Consider the following 20726-nt stretch of genomic DNA (forward strand, 5'->3'; position numbering starts at 1 on the left):
GTCAATCTACCAGGAGTTCATGTGCAGTGTGGACTATCAACTACATCTACATTTATACTCCGTAAGCCACCCAACGGTGTGTAGCGGACGGCACTTTACGTGCCGCTGTCATTACCACCCTCTCCTAGGGGCTTAGTAGAACCCTTTTTCTTTGATGCTACTGTCTCTGGTGAACTGTACCTGGAAAAGTTACGCACATCAATTTTGCCAGGCATACGCCGCTTTATGGAGCTGATGAAGAGGTCTTCCACCAACAGGACGGGGCGCTACCACACTACCCCCTAGCCATACGAGCTTTCCTGGGTGACAATTTTTCGGTGCACTGGATTGGACGATGAGGTCGCCAGAACGCCTAAGGACTTTTACTTGTGGGGAACTGTGAAAGATAACGTCTATTGACGTAAGCCACGCATGCTGGAGGAACTTCGCCAGGAGATTACAGCGACATGTGCAGCGGTCTCCACTGTAACATTGACTGACGTAGTTGCGGCTACCGCTCGTCGTTGTGTTATGTGTATAGCCGCCAACGGTGAACATTTTGAACATTTAAGGTAATCTTGTGCCAAACTGAAGGTTGTACTACATGTGTGATCAGTTACCAATGTAAAATAAACACATGAGTAGTACTTTTCGTTCCTTAAAGTGTGTATGCATTTTTCTGGCGGACTCTGTATTTACTAGCTGAGTACTCGGCATTGGCCAGTTACATATTTATTCCAATCTTCTATTAGCTATCTCCTGTTTCCCCATCTCCTCCAATCAACTCTCTGTTCATCTCATCTGGTCCCCTCTCTCCATCTGCTCCTCTCCTCTCTGTCCATTTGAGTCCTTTCCCCACTGTCCATCTTCACCCATTTCCTCGTCATCCTACTACCTCGCCCTCACCCCGTCTGAGACCATCTCCTTCTCCCCTGTCCCTTTGTACATCCTCTCTTCCTCCTCACGCTGTCAATCTCCTCCTCCCTTCTCTCTCTGTCCATCCCCTCCTCTTTCCTTCCTTTGCTCATTTCTTCATCTACTATCTGTTGATCTCCTCCTTTTCCCTTTCTATTTCTCCTCTCTCTCTCTCCTCCTCCTCCCTCTGTGGCCATCTCCTCCTGCTTCGCCGGCCGCAGTGGCCGTGCCGTTAAAGGCGCTGCAGTCTGGAACCGCAAGACCGCTACGGTCGCAGGTTCGACTCCTGCCTCGGGCATGGATGTTTGTGATGTCCTTAGGTTAGTTAGGTTTAACTAGTTCTAAGTTCTAGGGGACTAATGACCTCAGCAGTTGAGTCCCATAGTGCGCAGAGCCAACCTCCTGCTTCCTCTTTCTCCACGTTATCACCACTGTTTATCTCCTCCTCTTCCCCTTCATCTATTTGCTCCTCTCCTCTGTCTCCTCTCCCCCCCCCCCTCTGTGTATCCATCTCCTTCTTCACCCTATTTTCAGTTACTCCTTCCCCTTCTTTCTCCATCTTATCATACCCACCCCAAAAGAGGTGGCCTGCACTGTCACAATACCTGTATTTATTTCTAGATTGTAAGTGGTATGTGTACCAAGTTAGTTGATATCGATACAGGGGTTTAGGGGGAGTGTTTTTGTTATCTAAGGGTTTGCTCGAATACGCATATGTCACTACTTTCACACATACTTAACACATGTCACACATGTTTGTACGCATGTTTCATCTATATCTTCAGCGAATTTCGCACTGCAGATTAATCTTTAGGCAGCTCAATGTTTATCACGTTATATCTCCAAATCTAGACGTAGTGCAATTACATATTTTGCAAGAATATTCTGTGGTGTATCTGGATACTGCGTGTGAAATCTGTTGCAAATCGAATTAGTAGTGAAGAAGTAATAAATTGAAAGGACATGCCTGATGTGACACTGTAACATGAACAGCGAAAATGTACTAAGCCATAAAATTTTCTCATTTCATCGTTTTGTGGGCTGCGTTTGGGGGGAGCGGAGCGGGTTGGGGTGTCAGACAGGGAAGGTCTTGTATCGTAAAGGTTTTAAATTATGGCCTAAAGTTGGTTGTTATTCGCTAAGTGCTCTCATTCTCAAATACTTGATGAATATAATCTGGTTATTTGCGCGTCGTGAGCTACTGTCCATTTTCACTGCCACTCCCACCCCTTAGAGAGATAGGAGCTTTTTACCCCCACAGTGGTTCTTTCCAGACAGTAACCGATATGTGTACCAAATTTGGTTGAAACAAAATCGCTGGATTAAAGGAGATGCGGAATTTGTATATGAGTAGCGTTCAACAAGTAATGCCAGAAGTTTGTTGTGGGACACCCTGGAGCATTCCGATTTCGTGAAGTCCCAGTAATTGGCGGCCCTATAAGTAGCTTTCAAAATGGCGTCTGTAACGGAGGTGCGTTCCAAACAGATCTGTTATCGAGTTTCTTTTGACAGCGCACCAAAATATGGAAGACATTCATAATTGCTTGCAGAATGTCTGCGGAGACTAGGAAATGAAGAAAAGCGCGTAAGTCGTTGGATGAGGCGTTCGTCATCATCGGAACCTGGACGATCTTCCTCGTGCCGGTCGGCCGCACACAGCTGTGACTCCTACAGTGTTGGAACATGCGGACGCTTTCATTCGTAGTGATCGACGGATCACAATGAAACACCTCGCTGCTCGACTGGACGTCCCTGTTGGCACTGCTGACACGCCTGGTGTATACAGACGACTAACTGCTGGGTATATATTTGAATAATCAACTGTATAACACCGGAGTTTGCTTCAATTTTTTTTCAGGAACGCCCCTACAGTATAGGCGTTGACCACGAGGAAATCCTTCAGTCTTGTGGTAGTTTGCTAAAAGTAGATGCAGCCTCTGCCAGGCACTTAAAAGTGATTTGCAGAGTATCCATGTAGATGTAGATACTGTACGCCTTTCTATACAAGATTCAAGGAGGTGCGATCAAAATGCAGACGGAATTTCTCCCTAACATTAATATAGTGAAATCTGCTAGTTCTTGGGAATAATAACAACAAGTGTCATTATAGAAAATATATATTGAGATAGTTCAGAGTCAGAATTCCCAGACTCCTGAAGAGGAGTAGACAAGAGGTTCACGAACTTACGCCGTATATTCCCCAAACTGCCCGGTTCTGCGCCAAAAATTCCCTTTGTGTACGGGAAGATTTATCGCAGAATGTAAATCCATGTGTCATAATTAAAGTAGAACTATTTTCGTAGTGGTCTATCACTTACTGCAGATACTGTTCTAAGGGAAAATATATGACAGCATACAGTTTTTGAACAACCTCCTGAACATTACAGATTACATTCTATCTCAACATCTCAAAATATAGGAATTTAGATTGTTCAGAGTCAGTAACTGGATAAAAAAAAAAAAAAAAAAAAAGGCAAAGCGTGGCAGTCCGTGTGTCGGACGGGTGGCGCTTTCTGAACTGTATAAACAGAATGTGGAAATATTTCGGTGTGTCAGCGACAGCGATGTTCTAATTTTATAATTTTTTCTATAGAATATACCGGTATTTTACGTCAATGAAGTATGACATACATTTTTTCCCAGCAACTAGATTTCATGCATGAAGTGATATTTAATATCCTACTGGTTGCAGGTGGGAAAAAGTTAAAATTGGACATGCATTGGCTGGTGAAACAAGCGGTTGCTCCGAGTGTTGGGGAATCATGTTATCGTAACACTAGGGAAATACATGTACGTATTAGTAGTTTTTTCTTATGTTTTGCGAACTACATTTTCTGCATTGACTGTGAACATACGCTAATTGACAGGTCTGTGATGCCATCTCTTGGCCGTTTATGCAACTTGTTGAAATACATTCAGATTTTCTTTCAATATTTATGCGTGTGGAAACACTGGTCATGAAAGTATAGTAACACAATGAAAATTTTTGGACTGTAAAACCTTCGTGAACGACGGTGGTGGTCAACAGAGCACTGTAGTCTTTTTAAATACTATTTGTTGCCTGAGGGGCAAGCCGCAGTATTAAGGTGCTATGGCGGGGCACGAAGACCGCATATGTGAAAGCTTGTGGAGTGCTTAACAGTAGTGTTTTTTTATTTTGCAACATAACAGATATGTAGGATCCATTTCGTATGCCAGGGGAATCTCGCCATGTAATTTGGTAGATGAAATTCTCGCATCTCTGGTTGCTGTTTTCTCTCTGTCTGGAAGTTGTGGACCAAGTTGTAGGCCAAGTTCGCAGCCGAAGGAATATATTGTCCCATAAAATCAGTTTGATTCGTTTAGAAATGTAAATATTGTCAAGAAATTCTAATTCATATTTCATTTCAGTTAGAATCCAGAAAATGAAAGGCCGTTATTACACAGAACCATGTTAAGAGGAGGAGGCTTCCGTTTCTCGACGTTACAATATGCGCAATCACAACGAGCAGGGTATCTGTGGACAGGCCAGACAAAAATGTGGCTCCTGAAAGCGGCAGCAGCCTTTTCAGTAGCTGTAGAGGCAACAGACTGGATGATGGTCTGATCTGACCTTGTAACATCAGCTAAAATGGCCTTGCTGTGCTGGCACTGTGAACCACTGAAAACCAAATCCGTTATTTTCCCGATAGCATGTACCACTGCTGTGTGGTTAAATGATGATGGCATCCTCTCGGGTAAAATGTTCCTGAGGTTAAATTTTCTCCCATTCACCTTCCTGAATGGGAATTATTCGGAAGGATGTTTTCATCATGAAATACAAAACTCTTTCTAGGTGATTGGAGTGTGGGATCATCCCTTATCTGGGAATGAGTGAAGTTCAATGGGATATTGAACAGGACGTTTGGTAAGATGCATACAGTGATATAAATACAAAAGCAGATGGGGGTTATGCGGGAGTAGATCTAATAAGAAATAAGAAAATACTGAAGTGGGTAGGGTACAGTGAACAGTGCATTGAACACATTGTCATAGAAAAGAGAGAACCATGAAGCCAACATTCATCACAGCAGTACAAATTTATGTACTAACTGGCTTCAGAGACGATGAAAAGATGGAAAGAATATACGATGAAAGACAGTATTCGTATAATTAAGGGAGAGAAAAATTTAACTGTTATGGGAGATTGGAATGCGTTAAAAGAAAAGGGAAGATGAGGAGAAATAATGGGAGAACAAAGACTTGGGACAAGGAATGAAAAAGGGTGTCGGGTGACAGAATTTGGCACAGAGAAATTTTAGGAAGCAAGAAAGAAGGTAGTATACATATAAAAGTTTCACACTGTTTATATAATGATGAGACACTGACGTCCAAACCAGATGTTAAACTGCAATATATATCCAGAGGCATATGTGGACTCCGGTTATAATTTATTGATTATGAACTACAGACTATTGCTACAAAACGTAGAAAATTAAGAAGGATGAACCTTGATAAACTGAAGCAGCAATAGGTTGCTGAGAATATCAGATGGAGCACTGGACAACGTTGAACTGAAACAATCACACTACGCATTTCGAGGGTAGGCTCTCCCCAGGCGGTGTGTACAACAGTTTTAATACACTACTGACCATTGAAATTGCTACACCAAGAAGAAATGCAGATGATGAACGGGTATTCATTGGACAAATATATTATACTAGAACTGACATGTGATTACATTTTCACGCAATTTGGGTGCACAGATCCTGAGAAATCAGTACCCAGAACAACCACTTCTGGCCGTAATAACGGCCTTGATACGCCTGGGCATTGAGTCAAACACAGCTTCGATGGCGTGTACAGGTACAGCTGCCCATGCAGCTTCAACACGATACCGCAGTTCATGAACAGTAGTGACTGGCGTATTGTGATGAGCCAGTTGCTCGGCCACCATTGACCAGACGTTTTCATTTGGTGAGAGATCTGGAGTATGTGCTGGCCAGGGCAGCAGTTGAACATTTTCTGTATCCAGAAAGGCCCGTACAGGACCTGCAACATGCAGTCGTGCATTATCTTGCTGAAATGTAGGGTTTGGCAGGGATCGAATGAAGGGTAGAACCACGGGTCGTAACACATCTGAAACGTAACGTCCACTGTTCAAAGTACCGTCAATGCGAATAAGAGGTGACCGAGACGTGTAACCAATGGCACCCCATACCATCACGCCGGGTGATACGCCAGTATGACGATGACGAATACACGCTTCCATTGTGCGTTCACCGCGATGTCGCCAAACACGGATGCGACCATCATGATGCTGTAAACAGAACCTGGATTTATCCGAAAAAAACGACGTTTTGCCATTCATGCACCCAGGTTCGTCGTTGAGTACATCTTCGCAAGCGCTCCTGTCTGTGATGCAGCGTCACGGGTAACCACAGCCATGGTCTCCGAGCTGATAGTCCATGCTGCTGCAAACGTCGTCGAACTGTTCGTGCAGATGGTTGTCTTGCAAACGTCCCCATCTGTTGACTCAAGGATCGAGACGTGGCTGCACGATCCGTTATAGACGTGCGGATAAGGTGCCTGTCATCTCGACTGCTAGTGATACGATGTCGTTGGGATCCAGCACGGCGTTCCGTATTACCCTCCTGAACCCACCGATTCCATATTCTGCTAACAGACATTGGATCTCGACCATCGCCAGCAGCAATGTCGCCATACCGTAAACGCGATAGGCTACAATCCGACCTGTGTCAAAGTCGGAAACGTGATGATACGCATTTCTCCTCCTTACACGAGGTATCACAACAACGTTTCACCAGCCAACGCCGGTCAACTGCTGTTTGTGTATGAGAAATCGGTTGGAAACTTTCCTCATGTCAGTACGTTGTAGGTGTCGCCACCGGCGCCAACCTTGTGTGAATGCTCTGAAAAGCTAATCATTTGCTTATCACAGCATCTTCTTCCTGTCGGTTAAATTTCGCGTGTGTAGCACGCCATCTTCGTGGTAATTTTAATGGCCGGTAGTGCAATTAACTACTGTGAACATGGGTCAAGAGCTAAACAGTTATATAGTGACAGGCCTCCACCACACACGCACGACGACTCCCCTGGTGCCTCAGAGTTCCAAGCAGCAGCCTCCAGATGGCGCTCGCTAATAGGTCCCTCTTCCTGCTTCTACGCCATCAGCATTTCACCAGCCGCCAAGGAGAGCGCTGTCAACTGGGGACTATTTTGTTTCCGTCTAGTATTGGTGGAGATGGAGATCCTTCCACCAACAGGCGGAAAAGATGAGGCAGGGCGGACACTTAATTCAGTTAAGCGCCTATGGGCAGCTCACTAGGGCACCACGCCTACTCGTCATCATCAATTTCCTCGGAGTTCACGTTACGTGCACGGGTTGACCAGAAACGAAAATGACAGAAATGGGAGCGCCAGATGGCCAAGAGTTTCGAAAAAATATCATGATGGCGCGAATCGAACCAGAGGTGAGCCATTCATACTAGCGCAGCTTCCCGGCAGCAGTTGATACTGTGGAAACTGTATAGAACGGTATAAAATGGAAATGTCGTGTGGCTAGGGCCTCCCGTCGGGTAGACCGTTCGCCTGGTGCAGGTCTTTCGATTTGACGCCACTTCGGCGACCTGCGCGTCGATGGGGATGAAATGATGATGATTAGGACAACACAACACCCAGTCCCTGAGCGGAGAAAATCTCCGCCCCAGCCGGGAATCGAACCCGGGCCCTTAGGATTGACAGTCTGTCACGCTGACCACTCAGCTACCGGGGCGGGCTATAGAACGGTAATCGGAGTGTTGTGGACGTCGAATTACTATGTGACAACACTTTTTTCATTTCATTATTTTCAGATTTTACGCTACTTATGCTGCATATAAACCGAAATAGTGCTCAGTATATTGTATCTGACACGTTTCCGTTGCTGATGTAGCTAACACATGACTGTGCAGGGGCGTTCGGCGTGGAGGTAAGCTGATTCGAATTCTGGTGATGTATGAAATTTTCAGTGTCAGTATTGTGCTGCAAAGGGCAGGAGTGGTGATAGCGTAAAGTTCCTGGTCACAGACCTCTCGCCAACGTCCTGAGTTACACTTGTCAAGAGGAGTAGGCTATGTGTTGGGACCAGGTTTCGCCCTCTCCCTTCTCTACACAAACCCAACAATGTACGTATATATGGCGTGAAAGGGAAAGGCACTGGAAAATTAGATATTGAAATTATGTTTCCAAGGAGAATTTTTATTCAAACGTTGGGATTGCGTTGTGCGTTGTTTGTTCCCAAACTGTCCATTTAGAAAGAACCTTTTATGAACGTAAACGACATTTGTTTTCCTACAGAAATTTTAGTGACAGTTCTAGCATGTGCCAGATGCCGAAAAAATTACTGCTTGTCCTGTTTTTATGAAGAATATCACTCAAGGACGTGTGAATCATTAACTGAAAAATAATATAAGTATCTAATTTTATATCTGAAGTTTTTTATAGGCTCAACAATCCCTTCATGAAAATTTATTTGCAATCTCAGGTTTTCCTTTGCATTCCATTTCTATGCTTTTTGTGAAAATATTTCCGCAGCTCGTGGTCTTGCGGTAGCGTTCTCGCTTCCCGTGTACGGGGTCAGGGAGTTTCTCTGCCTCGTGATGACTGGGTGTCGTGTGTTCTTCATCATCATTGACTCGCAAGTCGCAGAAGTGGCGTCAACTAAAAAGGACTTGCAATACGGCGGCCGAACTTCCCCGCATGGGGCCTCCCTGCCAACAATGCCATACGATCATTTCATTTCATTTTGTGAAAATATTAATTCAAACAGTTTATTAAGCATTATTTCTGTTTATTTGCAGTGTAAGTAACGTAAAAATTGAAAATAAAAATGTTGTCGTATGGAGACTCCACCCGTCGCCCCTCGTTTACACTGCTATGTGTTGTTTCCACCTCACCAGCTGCTGGCAGGAAATTACGTAAACATAAATGGCTCATGCGTCGCCCGACCCACGCCAAAAATGCAATTTTTTTCGAAACACTCGGACGTCTGGAGCTCCTAGTTCTGTCGCTTTGATTTCTGGCCAAGTCCTGCATATAGCATAAATTTCTCTATGTAGCTTAAATTTGGGAGAAATCGGTGATGACGAATAGGCGCGTTCCTCTCGTCAGTACACTCTATGCAGTTACCCTGCAGAGCACAGTTCATCCGAGTTCCGCTTTGAAGACCACATTCTGACTTAGCCGTCTGTGTGTGTGTGTGTGTGTGTGTGTGTGTGTGTGTGTGTGTGTGTGTCTGCCCGTGGAAGTGACCTCATGGCAATAAGTTGTCGGTCGACGATTTGTACTGGGATATTGAGTGGGGACGACCGTTGGTTGGTCGTTCGTTCGGTCGTCGCAGCGGACGACGTGCATTTGGTCTTCCGATCGCTTCTGGCTTCTCTGTGTTTGTGCTGACTTATAATTCATCCGTGTTGTTTCACAGTGACTAGTTTTAGTATTGTGAGTTGTTGGTGGAATTGTTTTCCCGAATCCGTGTGTATCTTGTGGTTTCGAATCAGCAGTTATTTTAATGCCGTCTGCGTACTGGATATGGAGTGAGGAGTTGCAAACAGACATGGTCGGTTGGGGGCGCAGCAGCGAGCAGGTCCGTGCAGCGTGAGGGCAAGCCGGGCCCGCTGGCGGCGTGCTACCACTGCCGGGTCGAGGAGGGGTATCTGCGAGAGCGACGACTTCGTTGCACACCGAACCATGGACGTTTGAGTGAAGAGTTAACTGCTAATGCAACCTAGACTATTCTGAGATTTCGCCTTTGGTCAGCGGGATTTTGCTCCCAGGGCCCCTGAGCCTGGCCGCAACGAGTGAAGGTGTTTTGAGGCAGTGAAATATTGCAGCTGTCTTTCCCTATTTGTTATTCATCACTGAATTTAGTATTATTCTTATCAGTGAAGTGCAACCAGCGGTATTTTCTGCCTTGTGGCCAATAACGCCCCAGTTAACTGCCCTGGGGCTTAGTGTACTTTTCCAGCAGTGTACCTTTCCTCGTCGTGTTGATGCTGTCTGACACAGCGTGTAGTTCGACAGCCTCTTGTATTGTACTGTGCGTATTTTTGGGAGGTTTGCCTTGGTTCTAGTGTTTCCTTCGGCCTTGGGTGTAGTGCTGTCTGTCTCTTCACCTTGCCTGAAAATATTCCATCGTTGTACTGGTGATCGGACGTTAGGCAGATTGGTTAGTCGGTCGGTCGACTCTTAAGCTGCCCCTAGTTTGAGTTGCCATCCTGTTACGTGAGTACAACTCTTGGCTGCCTGTCTCACCTTACGTTATGTCTGAGTTACCTTCCCAGACCGACCCTTGGAATGCTGGGAACCGCTTGTCCTGATTCATTAGATTGCAATGTTTGTTTTAAATCATCATCATCATCATCTTGGACAGTTTACAGCCACTGGCTGGGTCTGTCGGGGACACAAGCCTCTCCATCGTGTTCTGTCTTTCCACCATTCCACCTCTTCCACCTTCGTCCAGTTCTCTCCTCTTCTCGTCACACATTCCTTCACTCCCTTCACCCATCTATCTCTTGGTATTCCCCTGGGCCTCTTCCCCTCCAGTCGCAGATCAAACATCCTCTTTGGAATTCTTCCCTCATCCATTCTCTTCATGTGTCCATACCACTGCAGTCTTGATTTTTCTATCCGGTCCTGTACTGGTTCCTCCTTTAGTCTTTCCCTCACATACACATTTCGCAATCTGTCTCGTCTTGTTACACTCAACCTGCTCCTCTGGAACTTCATTTCACTAGCTTGTATTCTACTTTTGTCGCTTTTGTGCATTACCCATGTCTCACTTCACATGTTCACATGTTTGTTTTAAAGATATTTGTAATTTTATAATTACTGATGGTGTGGCCTTCAGCCGAGTAATGGTTTCAATTCTTTTATAATAAGGCCTTCAGCTGTGTTACAATGGCTTTGAGCGCTATGGGACTGAACTTCTGAGGTCATCAGTCCCCTAGAACATAGAACTACTTAAACCTAACTAACCTAAGAACATCACACACATCCATGCCCGAGGCAGGATTCGAACCTGCACCCGTAGTCAGCCATGTTACAGTTTCTTTTAAAACGAAATATTTATCTTAATATGTGCCATTTGGAATTGTTCTTCTGACTTCTAATTCAGGATCCCAGCCTTTTGTTGTTTGAAGTTATTGTTGGTGACCTTTGGCCCTAAAATTGTGGAATTTTTATTGTGATATGGCCTTCAGCCGTCATTCAGTCAATTGTGTTTTTTAAGAGATTGTTTTAAAATTTTAATTTTATTAAATAAAGTTTACGTATTTGTCGTGCAACCGAGAGTGACTGATTACGGTCCCGTCCACAATCGTACCCTTATCCTTCCCCATCCTGATAAACCAGCTCTCACTCTTAATAAATGTTACTGGTTATTTCTTATTGTGTTGCCACATTACTGTTCTAGTGCCACCCTGTCAAGCTGGTGTATAATTTGAAAACACTTGCGAGAAAACTATCACCCACTTTATTCACCCATGTAGGAATTCAATTTTCTACTACCGTGGATGTTAGGCCTGAATAGGAAACATAAAAAAAGAGAAGAAACAACTTGTAATGAGAGCAGATCTCGTAAACGCATCGTGTGTCTGGTGACCTTATCATGAGTTTCATGAGGTCGAGCCAAATTTTAATGTTTCGCAGATAATTTACCAGTATCACCACACCTCCAAGTAGGGATGGCTATTATGACCGAAACAACCGGTTACCGGTTGTACTTTTTTTGTTTATGAAATAACCGATATTGGTTTTTTAAATTTCTATTATATCCTATAATAATCGTAGAAATCGAACAAAGCTTGAAAAAATTGACTCTATCAGTTTCAAGATACATACAATCAAAAAATTAAATTAAATAGGCAAATAAAATTAAACAAAATCCGTCCATCATTCGCTGGTTTTCTCTAACGTTCCTCCAGGGATTCCCATATGAGTTCCCGAAGCATTTCCGTAATACATGCGTGTTGTTTGAACCCGTCAGTAACATAGCAGTCCGCCTCTGAACTGCTAGAAGCAATGATGGAAATAAAAGGGAGGGCCAAGAGTGGAATTAAAATTCATGGTGAAAGGATGTGAATGATCAGATTCGATGTTGGCGTAGGTATCCTCAGAGCAGCTGAAGGAGAATTACATGATTTCCTGAAAGGAATAAATAATCTAATGAACACAGAATATGGAGTGAGAGTAAATTGAAGAAAGACGAGAATAATGAGAAATAGTAGAAATTAGAACAGCGAGAAATTTAACATCAGGATTGATGGCCACGAAGCAGACGAAATTAAAGAATTCTGCTGACTAGGCAGCAAAATAACCAATGACGGACGGAGCAAGGAGGACATCAAAAGCAGACTAGCACTGACAAGAGAAGTGTACTAGTATCAAACATAGGCCTTAATTTGAGGACGAAATTTCTGAGAATGCGCGTTTGGACCACAGCATTATAGTTGTAGTCGTAGTAGTAGTAGTAGCTTCATTCATCCATAGATCTCTTTTTACAAAGATATAGGACATGCCAAAGTATTTACAAGTTTAAAACAATTTAAAATAAACTAATTTATATACACATACACTTACGGAGTCCTAGTTAGAGACAATCATTAGAAATACTCCTGTCATACAATACTTATTTTACAAATAACTTATTACATAATGTAATGCCACACTACTCACTCATTTCTCACTGCCAATCACTGGACACACTATACACACATTGTTTCATAGCACTTCACTCACTGCGCGCGCGCACACACACACACACACACACGCACACACACACACTGGCGATCTCTGGACCATTTTTTGTACTGATTTGCTACCTTGAAAAACTGAGTTAGCATCCCTCTATAATGAGTGAGATGTTGAGCTCAGAAAGAGGAAGAGATGTTAGTATTGTGCTATGCATAGCTTGGGGGTAAGTTTTTCTAGAAAAGGAAAAAAGAAAGAAAGAAACATAGTGCGAAGGTTTTTATGTGAAATGTTGGATGTTTTACAATCATTATTATTATTTATTTGTATAACTTTTTTTAACCAAACCCCTACTCTGTTTTGTCTAAGTAATTCTTCAATATACAAAATGTATTACATAACAGGTACCTTTTAGCTGCCATTTTGAATAAGTGTATTTTTGCAATTTCTTTAATCTGTTTTTGTAATTTATTGTACAGTTTCATTCCTCGGTAGAAAATGCTGTTTTGAGTTTTATGTTTATGTTTTCTTGGTAAATGTAAGTTGAGTCTAGCTCTTGTTCCATGGTCATGGACAGAGCTGTTTGTGTAGAAATTACGAATTTTTTTATGTGTACAACTGACTGGTAAATGCATTCACACGGAGCAGTTAAAATCCCCAGTGTTTTGAACAGATCTTTACAATGAGTTCGACTACTATTTTTGGTTATTATTGTTATGGCTCTTTTATAGAGTTTGGAAATTGTGTTCATATTTTGTGCATTTGTACCCAAAAAAGAATGCGATGGCTAAGAACTGAGTGTACATGTGAATAGTATGTAACTAAAAGACTCTGCATGTTACACACTGATGATAGGACTCTAAGGGCATAACATGCTGACGACATCCTGTCTGCAAGAACCTCTGTGTATGGCAGTGAAACATGGACTGGGGGAAAAGTGGAAGAGAAGAGAATCGAAGCATCTGAGATGGGGTGCTACAGACGAATGTTGAAAATTAGGTGGACTGATGAGGTAAAGAATGAGAAGCTTCTGCGCAGAATCGGACAGGAAAGGAATGTATGGAAAACACAGACAAAGAGGAAGGACAGGATGACATGACATCTTTTAAGGGGGGTAGGACGTCAAACGGGCCGACTTGGAGCAGGAGAGGCATTACAGGACATTTCAATTTCCAGAGTCTGTACTTTTACAAATAAATTCATAAAACTTTGTCAGCATGACCAGGAAGGATTTAGAATTCAGACTCATAGCAGTGGAAGTTCTAAAACATAACGAAGTAGTTGTTTTACGTGTGAAATTTCATCATTTTTTTCACTTACTAATGGCAGCATTTGTTGCTATAGGTACACTTTTCTTCATAAGTAAGAGAGATTCTTCGATGAATTTTGCACAGCATACAAACCATACTTAAAGGTGTACGAAACTCTAGAATTTTCCAAATCTATTAAAAACTGTGGTAAAAATTGAGGTAATTAACTATAAAATTCGTGTTTTTTCTAAACGTGAAGTTTAAAATATAACAGTTCATTCGTCTTTTCATAAATTAAATAAATTCTAGAGTTACATACTGTGGTGTGCGTACTGTAAGACCTTCAGTACACACACCATCAGATTATTTGACTTGTCTCTAACGAGTAGGCGAGTGTCAGCAATATGTCTCGTGGTCTTATCGTGGCGTGTTTATCTTCTGTCGTTAGGTCAGACGATAGAAATGCCACTTGCACGCTTAGAGTAGCAGATTGACGGTGACCAACTTTAAACAGAACTTGATTAATTTTTACACACATTTATTAAAATAATAAAAAGCACAGACATTACGTAACTTGATTCTGGGTGCTGTTTACAACTGACAATCTGAAGTTCCTTTGGTCTTGGTACGTTAATCTTATTCTCACATATCTCTGATACTTGACAAAGTGTCTATACATTTCTCTTCATGGCTATGTACAGGAATATGATAATATTATTAGGCGCAGACTGAGACTTGACTATAGACTGGTACAGACAAATGCAGACTGGTACAGACTAATGCAGACTGAATAATCGGAGGTCTGTACACTCGTTATAATACCTCGCGCGTTCAGGTATCACTGCGCGAGTATGATCCGCAAGGAGAAAAGGTTCTACGTTAGCAGCAATCTCATTGGCTGCGTTACATATTAATACGCGGATCGGCGGAAGCACAATTTGATCCGTCTCAAAGGCAGCACCATCTCGTAGTGCGGAGACGGACGAGCACTGCGCCTGCGCTGTTGTGCTTAGCGGGTTGTGCTCTAGTGGGAAATATGTGTAAGCGCTGACTACGCGGAACTATGTACACAACACATACATCTGTGAGTATGGTATGTATGCAGCGCAAATTTAATCGAAGAATCTCTCTAACTTATGAGGAAAAGTGCACCTACAGCAACAAATGCAGCCATTAGTAAGTGAAAAAAATGATGAAATTTCGCACGTAAAAAAATTTATTTTGTTATGTTTTCGAACTTCCACTCCAATGGGTGTGAATCCTGAATCCTTCGTGGTGATGCTGACAGAGTTTTATGAATCTATTTGTAAAAGTATAGACACTGGAAATCAAAATGTCCTAAGATGCCTCTCCTGCTCCAAGTCGGCCCGTTTGACGTCCTACCCCCCTTAAGACGTCAGGGAATAACTTGCATGGTACCAGTGGGAACTGTAGGGGGCAAAATCGAAGACAGAGATTGGAATACGTCCAGCAAGTAATTGAGGTCGTAGGTTGCAAGTGCTGCTCTGAGCTGAAGAGGTTGGTATAGGAGAGAAATGTGTGGCGTGCCGCTTCATACCAGTCAAAAGACCGATGTCTCAAAAAACAAAAAACAAAAAAGAAAAGAATCCTCCAAGTAAAATACTACCTGCGTGGCGTGCAGCCTGGGGAAGAGCCTCGGCACGTCGGCCTCGGGCTGCGGGTCGCCGCCCGCGTCCAGCAGCAGCACGCTCCAGGCGGGGCTGTGGTCGGCCAGCCTGGCGGCGAGGGCGCTGCCCGCGGCGCCGCCGCCCACCACCAGCCAGTCGTACTCCTCCTGCAGCCGGCCCGCCGCCCACGCGTCCACCGGGTAGCTGCGGCGCGCCGCCTCGTCCGGAGCCGCCGTCATCTGCACCAGCGCCGACAGCAGAGCCGAGTACACCACCGCGTGCACGCCATACGTGGCGCACGGCGCCGCCGCCGCCGCACTCGCGTTCAGCACCTCCATCGCAGTCGGGAACGAGCGCCGCTCAGCACCTAGCGATAACCCAGGCAGTAGGACCGCTGGTATTTTTAAAAATATTGGGGATCCGATAAATCGATATTTAATTAATGTCGTTACCGGTTTTCGGTATATCGAAACAACGTCGGTATGTCAATCGCAGAAATATCGACCTACAAGGGCGTTTGAAAAGTCTAAGCAAAAATAAAAACTTCTTATATATACTAATATATATACTAAGCTGGTATCTCTTCTTTCGGTCATGTCCGAAAGAACAGATACCATCTTAGTATATATGTAGTTAAGGCTCACCGGCCACTTGACCATCCTCTTCTTCTTCTGTGCGAATGCACAAACAGTGCCCGAACTCTTACGGGAATCGACAACGCGCCGCGAGTAATAAGTATAATGGGCGGGGCACTACGAATGTAGTGCGGGACAATACGTTGAGAATGTGGGTTTCGCGGGAGGCGTGACAGAGATAAATACCTGCAGTCGCGTTATCCTCTGTGTCCTCGGTGGCTCGGACGCCGGCACGGTAGCTCAGCGTGTTCGGCCAGAGAGCCGGTTGGCCTCTGTAATAAAAAACTGAGTGGAAGGATCAACCACCGAACTTGAACAGGATGTCTTGCGACGTCCGCAACGACCGAACACAACGATCAACACTGAACAAAATGCAAAAAAAAAAAAAAAAAAAAAAAAAAAAAAAAAAAAAAAAAAAAAAAAAAAAAGGATGGATAAAGCGTCTGCCCTGTAAGCAGGAGATCCCGGGTTCAAGTCCCGGTCGGGGCACAGATTTTCATCTGTCCCCGTTGACGTATGTCAACGCCTGTAAGCAGCTAAGGGTGTTCATTTCATTGTAAAAACTACTTACGTTTTTGGGGTAAACCTTTTTTTATTTTTCGACATCAATCTCCTTTTACACTTATACACTTCGTCCAACTCTGTTCTAGTTTGTTGATCCCTTACGAATAATAGGAATTGTCCAAGTCTGCAAAATAGCTACTAGTTGCTGCAATCACCTCCTTGTTTGAAAAAAGAAATGGTTCAAATGGCTCTGAGCACTATGGGACTTAACATCTATGGTCACCAGTCCCCTAGAACTTAGAACTACTTAAACCTAACTAACCTAAGGACATCACACAACACCCAGCCATCACGAGGCAGAGAAAATCCCTGACCCCGCCGGGAATCGAACCCGGGAACCCGGGCGTGGGAAGCGAGAACGCAACCGCACGACCACGAGATGCGGGCCCTTGTTTGAATAAAATCTTTGTACCGCCAGCAATTTCTTCAAATTGGGGAACAAATAGTAGTCGGAGGGAGCCAAGTCTGGAGAATAGGGGGGATGTGAAACGAGTTGGAACCCTATTTCCATATAGTTGTCCGGGCTGTTATGCCGTGGTCGGTTGATGAATTCTGTGTTGTTTCCCAACGTTTCGTCCCTGTCTGCGGGAGACATCTTCAAGGGGGTCTGTAGCTCGATGGAAGGTCCAACACACCCACTGGCTCGCTAGTTTGTGTTTGGGAGGACATTCATCTTAGGTACTTCGTGCAGCAATGTTGACCATCGTACTGCGATAGTTTAACCGTTAGCATATCTGCCTAGCAAGCAAAAAGACTCTGGTTTGAGTCCCTGCCGCAACACAAGTTTTAATTCATTTCGTCTGCTTCCATCATTAGGTAATATTTTATTTACATTTTACTGTCGCTAAGTAACAGTTAGGCGACAAAGGTAAATAGTTGTTCGCTTTTTCCATCACTGGAGTCATTAGAGACTTAACGTTATAAATAACAGTGATGCAAATAAGAATGTGATATCGTTCAGACCTATTCAGATATTCATTTTAAGTTTATTAGGGATATCCTTAAAGACTTAAACATTAAAGGGCCGCTTCTTAATCGAATCTCAATTCAGTGTTATAATCGTTGCTTTTTCTCTCCCAGTAGTAAACGAATACGTAAACCAGCTAAACAAACTCACTATTAGGTTATATGAATGCGTGATGTCTTTTCTTTGGAAGCTAAAATTTTCTATAATCAAGGACTCTGAGAAATGAGTATCAATTTGTGAGTAATATACATGGTGCTTGTAATTAAACTTTCTTTACTTGAGCCAGTGTAGGCAGAAAACTTATAACCATATGATTTGTCAGCTTCATAGGAGTGATACTCAGACTGTGCGCTGCAGGACGTTCTTTGTTAGTAGAGTTAATGTCATGATTTGCCATTAGGCACCGGTACTGGTATAGGGACGTACGGTCGCAACACGAGCATCATTCTGCATTACATTTGCAGACAGTCAGCACGGGTCTGGACAAGGTGAGCAGGGCTTTACTTGTAAAGCTGTTTTATCAAAACAACAGCAATAGCGCTGCTGCTCTTTGTGAGTATCAACACGTTAATGGAATATGATTCAAATGGCTCTGAGCACGATGGAACTTAAAAAATGGTTCAAATGGCTCTGAGCACTATGGGACTCAACTGCTGAGGTCATTAGTCCCCTAGAACTTAGAACTAGTTAAACCTAACTAACCTAAGGACAACACAAACATCCATGCCCGAGGCAGGATTCGAACCTGCGACCGTAGCGGCCTTGCGGTTCCAGACTGCAGCGCCTTTAACCGCACGGCCACTTCGGCCGGCTGGAACTTAAAATATGAGGTCAGCAGTCCCCTTGACTTAGAACTACTTAAACTTAACTGACCTAAGGACATCACACACGTCCATGCCCGAGGCAGGATTCGAACCTCCGACCGTAGCAGCAGTGCGGTTCCGGACTGAAGCGACTAGAACCGCTCGGCCACAACGGCCGGCAAGGGAATACGAAGAGGTTCTCTTTCCGCACCGGGTTGAGGTGCATGATTCGGAAGTTCGAATGAACTAGCGATTTGGGAATTGCTCTTGGAAGAAGCCGACGACTAGTTACTCTACAAATTGTTGAAGAAGTTGCAACGGCCGTGAATGCTGGACGCGATCTCCAAGCAGTGCACGAGCTGTGTCATGGTAGTTCAACGTTCGACAAGTGCTGCGAACAATTGTGAAATGGCATTCATACAAACTTGACGTAAACTTTTGAGTAGACTTTGCTCTCAGTTTCTTGAAGGGGTTGAAGTTGACGACATGTTATCTTGGAACATTTTGTGGATTGGTGAAGTACATTTTACGCTCACTGGGACAGTTAAGACAAACAGTTGTCGCTTTTGGCGATCGTCACCGTAAGCGAACGTTCATGAGGATCCCCTGCATAGTGAACGAGTCCCTGTATGGTATGGCTTCACGGCACAGTTCATGACTGGTCCATTTTTCCTTGAGGAACGCTGATACCAAGGGAATACATCCTGAATGGCACACGTTACTGTGATCTGCTTCGCCAACACGTGATTCCTGCTGTACAGCATGGAGGTGCGTAGAACTCAACTATTTTGACATTTTGATGCACTATTAAGCTCCATCACACAATGCTCATGAGGTTACTCTGTTCCTCCGTAACACTGTAGGAGAAAACAGAATCATTGGCCGATCGTTGCAAATTGCGTGGCCAGCAAGATCACCATGTCTAAACCCGTTTGGTATCTGGCTGTGAGTTTATCTAAAGGACAGGATTTATCATAGGAATACTAACACACGATCGAGTTTGAAGATAAGCATAACAATGGAGACAGGGATCATACCACGTGACATGTTTCGAGCAGCAGTAGAGCAATCTCTAGTGCGGTTACAGGCTGTAGCGGATGCAGTTGGTCGTCACTTACGAAATTAGGAACTAAAAAAAAAAAAGGTTCAAATGGCTCTAAGCACTGTGGGACTTAACATCTGAGGTCAGCAGTCCCCTAGAACTTAGAACTGCTTAAACCTAACTAACCTAAGCACATCATACACATCCATGACCGAGGCTGGATTCGAACCTGCGACCGTAGCAGCAGCGCGGTTCCAGACTGAAGCGCCTTGAACCACTCGGCCACAGCGGCCGGTGGAACTTCAACGTGATATGTAACAAACAAATGTTACTCTCTAATGTGGAAATTAAAACTTAATTCTTTCAATGGTTTATTCGTTATTTCACTTCCGACTGCTCTTGCAAATGTTTCCACAAAGTTTCGTTGCCTTATCATCACTCTTTTACCATGGGTACCCTCTCAAGTAGCGAATGTTTAATAATTATAACCACCCTGTGAAGCTTCCCCTCACATTGTGTGGTATGTTGGTCGAATTGATACAGTTCATGGTTCTTTCGAGGCACGGTAATTTTATTTCTCTTCACATTATGAAATGCTTCGCGGAAATTCAATATCAAAGATGCATAGAAAATATACGTGACAATTCAGCTGCCCATACTTGTTCGTTTTATGCAGCCCGCACTATGTCCGTATTAGAAACGGTATCCAACAGGCGACAGTCACGTAGTCGATATAAGTTCCCTCTCAGAGCTTTGGAAGACTTAACAAACGGAATCATACTAACAAATTCAAGTGGGGATTGGTCATGAGTTAGACGATATTTTTGGACCGAGACATATCTTACTTCTGCCATTCATATCCAAGTGCCTTCAATCGTTCTTTGTGTAATTAGCGGCGCAGTCACTACAGGTTTTGAGTGTCTCTGTAAGTTTATTACGTTTATAGTAATTAATCCTTCGTAAATAATTCAGAAACGTTCCCTTATAAAGCGTGTTCAGCATTGGAAACAACTAAATTGACAGGAGATATCAAAATGGTGAGCGTCGTAGTAACAACTTTCAGGTATATAATCTCTGTACTATATACGGAAAATTAAGTACTATAAACGGAATAGACTTACAGGGAAATCCAAAACCTGTTTGACTAGACCACTAATTACACAAAGAACGATTGGAGACACTTGGATAAGTGTGGCAGAAGTAAGGTACATCTAGGTACAAAAATAAGTTGTAA

The 20726-nt window shown here is 43.6% G+C and overlaps 1 protein-coding gene and 1 non-coding gene across 2 annotated transcripts in view; both read right to left on the minus strand.

The window, feature by feature from the left end:
- The window catches only part of LOC124622872 (glucose dehydrogenase [FAD, quinone]-like), a 187596-nt gene that overhangs the window by 148065 nt on the left and 18805 nt on the right, over positions 1 to 20726 (minus strand). Inside the window, exons 2-3 of the mRNA XM_047148666.1 lie at positions 16303 to 16388; positions 15481 to 15848 (exon numbers count right to left, since the gene is read on the minus strand). Of these exons, the coding sequence (XP_047004622.1) occupies positions 15481 to 15848; positions 16303 to 16388 (454 nt within the window). The remainder of the gene's footprint in view (positions 1 to 15480; positions 15849 to 16302; positions 16389 to 20726) is intronic.
- On the minus strand, positions 7576 to 7648 carry Trnad-guc. Its single transcript has one exon. It is a non-coding gene; the product is annotated as a tRNA-Asp (tRNA).

The sequence above is a fragment of the Schistocerca americana genome, chromosome 7, assembly GCF_021461395.2.
Source record: "Schistocerca americana isolate TAMUIC-IGC-003095 chromosome 7, iqSchAmer2.1, whole genome shotgun sequence".
NCBI lineage: Eukaryota > Metazoa > Arthropoda > Insecta > Orthoptera > Acrididae > Schistocerca > Schistocerca americana.